The sequence below is a fragment of the Grus americana genome, chromosome 8, assembly GCF_028858705.1.
Source record: "Grus americana isolate bGruAme1 chromosome 8, bGruAme1.mat, whole genome shotgun sequence".
NCBI lineage: Eukaryota > Metazoa > Chordata > Aves > Gruiformes > Gruidae > Grus > Grus americana.
Window position 1 is genome coordinate 4,827,242 of NC_072859.1, and position 6,000 is coordinate 4,833,241.

The 6,000-nt window shown below is 35.6% G+C and overlaps 1 protein-coding gene across 11 annotated transcripts in view; it reads left to right on the forward strand.

Annotated features, from left to right (window-relative positions):
* RABGAP1L (RAB GTPase activating protein 1 like) overlaps positions 1 to 6,000 on the forward strand; it is a 247,988-nt gene that overhangs the window by 27,097 nt on the left and 214,891 nt on the right. For all 11 annotated transcript variants that reach the window (XM_054834163.1, XM_054834162.1, XM_054834155.1 and 8 more), the window contains 2 exons: positions 355 to 465; positions 5,171 to 5,237. In XM_054834163.1, the coding sequence (XP_054690138.1) occupies positions 355 to 465; positions 5,171 to 5,237 (178 nt within the window). The remainder of the gene's footprint in view (positions 1 to 354; positions 466 to 5,170; positions 5,238 to 6,000) is intronic.

Below are 6,000 nucleotides of genomic sequence, written 5' to 3' on the forward strand. Positions count from 1 at the left end.
TTTTTTGGAATGGAAGAGTTGATAATAAGCGTTAATTCTATGAAAATGTCCTATTTGGTTTTTTGCTTCATAGCTAGTATATAGCATATTTTCTATCATTTTAAACCCCATATTAGCCCATGCATTTTTGGATATGATTCTCTGATAAGCCCCCCAGACAATTAGCCTACTAAGCATGAGCCTATAGTCTGTTTTTCTTTAGTGACGGTTTATTAACTTGTGACTAAAGGAAGAGAAGGTCTCTCAAATAAGTTGAGCCATTAACAGTTTAAGTGGGCTGCTACTTTCTTTTCTGTATTTAGAAGTTAATGTTCTATACCTGTGCTAAAGAAACGTGTTTCTTTATTCTTTTAGCCCTGTGCCAAAGGATAGAGAGAAATTGTATTTCAAGCTTAAACAGGGAATTGAGAAGAAAGTGGTGATTACAGTTCAGCAACTCTCGAACAAAGAACTGGCCATTGAGAGGTAAGATTCTTATAAAAATAATGCAGGTTCAGTTTTTGAGAGAACAGTATTTAATGTACTTTTCCCTGGCTTTGCAAGTTATGCGACAGAAAAAAACACAATAACACAGAAAGCATTATTGCATAATATAATTAATTTATAGGTGCGCAGTTCAGTTTTAAATTTCTTTTGAAGTATTTGTGTGATTTTTAGGTGAAAACAAGAAACATCGCCTGTAATAGTCAAACATTCTTGGGGTTTTGCCTTTTAATTGTCTTTCTGGATGTGGTGTTAGGATACTCATGACATTCAAATGCTTTTGATTTTGCTTTCTGTTGTTTTTAAGTAGTGCAAAAACATAGATTTATTGTAATCCTGCATTACTAGCATCTTTCTGTTTAGTAAAAATAACCAAGCTAGGTTGTGTGAGCTATGTTAAACCTTGGAGAATGTTAATCTGTTAGATCAATGTACCTTAACAGTACAAGTTTGGACTTAACCTGCTTGTTAGAAGCAGCAATGTTTTGGTGGAGTCTTCAAGATGAGTAGGATTCCTTTGTAGTTTTTCTTATAATATGATTCTAGTGTTTATCTTGAAGTGATGGTGAAGAGCTCAGGAACGGTTGATGACTCATTCTGTATTTCCTGGAAATTACATGAGGGATCCCTTTTGGACAGAATAATCCGACCTTTTGTGCAAAACATTTGCGCAAGAAGCGGAACACGCACCTGCAGAATAACAGTTAGTTAATGTGTTCATTAACAGTAGACTTTTGTTACTACAGTAGTAGTAGGTATTGTATTAATTTAAATTGGGAAATGCCTTCTCAATAGCTCAATTTTAAAAACAGCTAACGCCACCAGATGGCAATCTTATCAAAAGAGTAACAATAGGAGAATTCAATTTTAGTGAAAAGGGAATTCAAGATGTAAGAGAATCAAGAAAAAAGGCCCACACCCTCCCAAAACTGTAGACTGATTTCTTCACTTGCTTTCAAGCTCTTGTTTCAAAAATGAAACTATGATTTTAGACAAGGAATATACAGCAGAATTTGTATCATCATTCTTTTGTATTGTAAAATTGTGCTTTTGCTACTCATTGGCTTTAACAAAAATACTATTTTCAATGTATTTTTAATTTAAATAATTTTAGCTTCAGAATTCAGTTAATGAATGATTAATAAGCATTATTCATTATAATGAATAATTAAGCATTTCTGAATAGCATTTGATTGTTGAGTTTCCCCCCCTCAAAGCAAAGCTATCTTCCTTAAAAATTAGCTCTTATTTTGATGTTGTTTAGGATGCTCAATGAGGATGCTATTTTTATCACCACAAGCTTTGCCAATAAAAAGTTATTTAATTGACATGATATACGCAGGCTTGTAAGTCATTTTATGTACTTGCACTGCATAATATTAAAATTCAAAACCAGTATAAAAGATCAATTCAGGTTATGTAAGACAGTGAGCTTCTAAGCAATGTAATGTGTCTTCAAAAGTATTTCTAAATGGAAATGATAATGCAAAAAAATGTTGCTGCTAAAGAGATTTGGTCTCTGGTCTAAAGAGTTTGAGAATCTTTCTTCATGGTCTCAGAACAGTGGATATATATATACCTGGTATCACTCTGAGAAACTTGCCCCCTCCTGGTGTTCAGATAGGGCCTATGGTTGGGTTACGTTGATGAGTAGCTTACTCTCAGTTGAGTTACTTTGGCCCTTCCTACCTGTTTGACCTGGGTTTTGCCTGTTTTTTTTCTAGGTCAAAGCAGGTAAAGAAATGTTTGTTCCTGTCTCCCAGGTCTGAGTCACGGGTGGCACTACGTAGGCTCAGTCCCACAATGTAGGATATCAAGTCTCAGTTGTTTACGGGATTCAAGAAGAAAATTCTGGTTAATGATCATGGCCTTTAAGAAAGTTGTTCTGAAGAGTGAAATAGCTTTTTATTCTGAGAAATGGGAGGATTGACTGTTCTCAGTACAGTGGTGTTTAAATATAGCATGCTACCAGTCATACAGGAGAGTTCATACCAAGTTATGTTGGTATAGCTTAGGTTAAAGTTTAGACTGGTGTCCTTAAAAGTTTTATGTACAGAATATTGGCTGGTTGCTCAGTAGTACTGGAAACTCTTAAACATCATATTAACTCAATACCATCAGCCTTATCCATGGGTAGCATTTGTATTTATATAAAAGGAAATATGTATTAGCAAAGAGTAATTTCAGTTCTATTTTTGCAGGTCTAGAAACTAGTTGAATTTAAACAGAGCAGTGCACCTGCACATAGCCACTTGGTAGCCAGCTGTAAGTGCAGAAAACCCAACATGTCAGATGTGGCAAGACTGAGGCCCACGGTCTGTGCAGGTCATTTTGAATCCTGGGTGTGTGGTTCAGCCTCCTCAAATTGGAAGCTGAATGTGTTGACAACTGTTTGCGTAAAATCTAGCTCCTCTGCAAGTGATGGTCCTGAACTCATTTGAACTCATTTTGCGCTTTGAACTTAGTGGGAAGGGAAGCCCTGACTGGTCTAGTAGCAGGATGCTGCCAGTCATCATAAGTATCTACTTCTGTGAGAGGCGGGGGTTACTCGTTCCTGACTCACGCTCTTTTGGAAGCATACTTCCCAAAAATTTTGGCTGGCACACATCAGAACTTGTGTACATCTGAGAGGTGCACAGCAAGAGCTAGGATCTGAGAGCTGTGTTCTTTGAAAAGCACAGGTATTTTGCCTGCCTCTGAATCTTAGCCTTACAGTTTTCTTTAGCAGATGTACCAGAAGCTAGTGACCCCTCTGCTATTATAAATTATAGCCCTCTCAGAGCTATTTTGACCCCAGGAACAAAAAGTAGTAAGTCAGTCTACTATAATGTTCTTACTGGTCTAATTAGTCTCTCAGAGAAGCCTGCATGTGTGGTTAAATATAATTCCTAGCATCCTAGCTACCTTGGATGCTTTACATGGTGCTGCATTACGCTATATACACAAATCAAAATTGTCTGCTGTTCTATTTACCACTTTGATTTTTAAGATTCTAGTAGTGAAAGAGTATGGAGAAGAAAAAATACAATTGTGGATGTAAGTTACTGTTTAAGTGTAATGAGGTGGAAAATGAAAATCATATACCCAAACATAATAGGGGCAAATTTACTAGATGGTATAGTAATTGCATATCTTCAGGCTTTTACAGTTAATAGCATTATTGAAATGATAGTTGCTATTATATCTCTGTTCCTGATACAGTGGGCTTGCCTGAAAGCTGTGAAACTGCCTTCATTGCTAACCTGCGAATGTTCAAATAATATCTTACAATTTACATTTGCTGAAAAATCTAAATTTTCATTTGGGTAAGTGGGTTGCCCAGGTGACAGAACTGCTTTTGTTCAGCCTTAGAGAAGGTGGGAATGGAGGGCTCTTCCTGGTGCATTCATATACCTGGTGGAAGGGTATGGAGGAGATGGAGCCAGACTCCTCTTGGAGCTGCAGAGTGGTAGGAGTAGAGTCAATAGATGAAGTTACTTCACTGGAAATTCCTCTGTTGAGTTAGGCCAGTTGTTGTCAATACAAAGGGAGTTGAGCATTGGAACAGGTTGCCAAAAGACATCATTCATTCTGTGTTCTTGGAGATGCTCAGAACTTCACTTGACAAAGCCCAGGGCAACCCAGTTCAAGTTGGTCCTCTTTTGAGTAGATGTTTGGATCAGATTGCTCTTAGAGATCGCTTCCGGTTTACGTTGTTCTGAGAGTCAATGATAAAAAGTGGTATGTCTGAGTATTAGAGAACTGAGCCGTACAGAAGAAAAATCCTCAAAGGAAAACCCTCTGAAATACAACCCAAATTTTCCATAATATTTCATGATGTAATTGCTTTCAAGTTGTTTTATTTTTTCTCTTTTGAGATCTAACATTTTTAAAAGTCTGTGCAAAACAGCTTGCAGCTTATGTTACAGATACATAATTCTGTTTGGTATTTTTTTTATTCATAATGGAGCATGTTCAAAGGAGAGAAAGATAAAGACAATTTGCAGAAACTTCAGACCTGGATTTGTGCCTTCAATATTGAGAAAGTTCAAAAGTCTGAATGTTTTAAGAATGTTGGGTTTTGTTGTTTGGTTGGTTTTTGTTGGTGTTTTTACTCTAAAAAAAATATCAAGAACATTTTCTTGTTAAATGATTGGATGGGAAACCTGGAATTCAAGATCCTGTATAAGACAGAATTTCTCTTTTAAAAAATAAAGAGTGAAAGTCTAAGAATTTAGCAAATTGGGGTTTTTTAAGGGCCCACGATGCTTCGTGAAGTTTTACACCAGTGACATTATGGGTGATAAAATGGGTGAATTTGTAACTTTTCGTATGATTGTATGAAAACAATTATTAAAATGGACTGGGGAGAGAGTGAATTTCCTCTTGTCAGTCTCCATCACTAACGTACAGGAATTGTCAGTATCTTTAAACTCAATATTCTAAGTTGTCTTTAAGAAGAATTGATTGTTCACATGTTAGACGCTAATTTCTGTCATCTTCATTCTGGAAAACAATTTCATTGTCATTTCTATAATATATGTTGTGATATTTCCTGAGCGTTGCCATAACACTAACAAAAAATTACTAAGAAAGGTTTTCTTTAAATTAGAAGCAGTAGGTGGCTGTGCCATTATGTTCAAGAAAATACTTTTGTATTTTGAAAAGCTAATATATTTTTTTTTTTTTTTTTAAATAAATTTCACAGATGCTTTGGGATGCTACTAAGCCCTGGACGAAATGTGAAGAACAGTGACATGCACTTACTAGACATGGTAATACTTAGCTCTAATAAGATGTTTTGTAAGATAGAAAAAAAACAAACAAAACCTAACAAAACAAATCTCCCATCTGTTTGGTTTTGTTTCATTTTTGTTTCTTAAATCCTGGGGTTTGTATCTTCAAACTAGAAACAAACTTGTTACATACAACGGACAAAACATTTCAACTAATGTCAAACCTGTGGCATCTGTCTTTTGTTCAATTGGTGAAGCGCTGATTAGGTCAGCTGGCAGCTGGTTGTTACAAATAACTAAGCATTCTATATTGTGTTAAGCACATTGCCTAAAAACTTTGAGCAAATAATTGTTTTTATATTTGGGCGTTGGGGAAATGGTCTTATTTTTCCAAGGCACTGACAACTCTGCCTTTATTTGCTTTATGTCAATTTAAATTCTTGCTCCGTTTGAAGTATTCACTTGTCTTCTACAGCCTTCGTTTCTTATGAGTTGCTTCTGAGAGAACTACAAAATAATATGATACTTTGTGATAGTATCAATTTACTTTCATGCTGTGGATAAGAATACAACCATTTTCAAGTCAAGAAGTGCTTGAGTTTAACTGATCAGACATTTTAGAGCTGTACAATTATTCCAGTTTTGCCTAGTCCATTTCTTTACTCATGTTGATGATTCTAGCTATCAGTATTTAGTGCTCTTGTCAGACTACTTTATTTGCCTGTTTCTATCTACTAGCTCTTTTTTTTTTTCTGGTTTTATTTGCTGACATTAGTTCAGATTTTTCGTTTTTATTATTTGA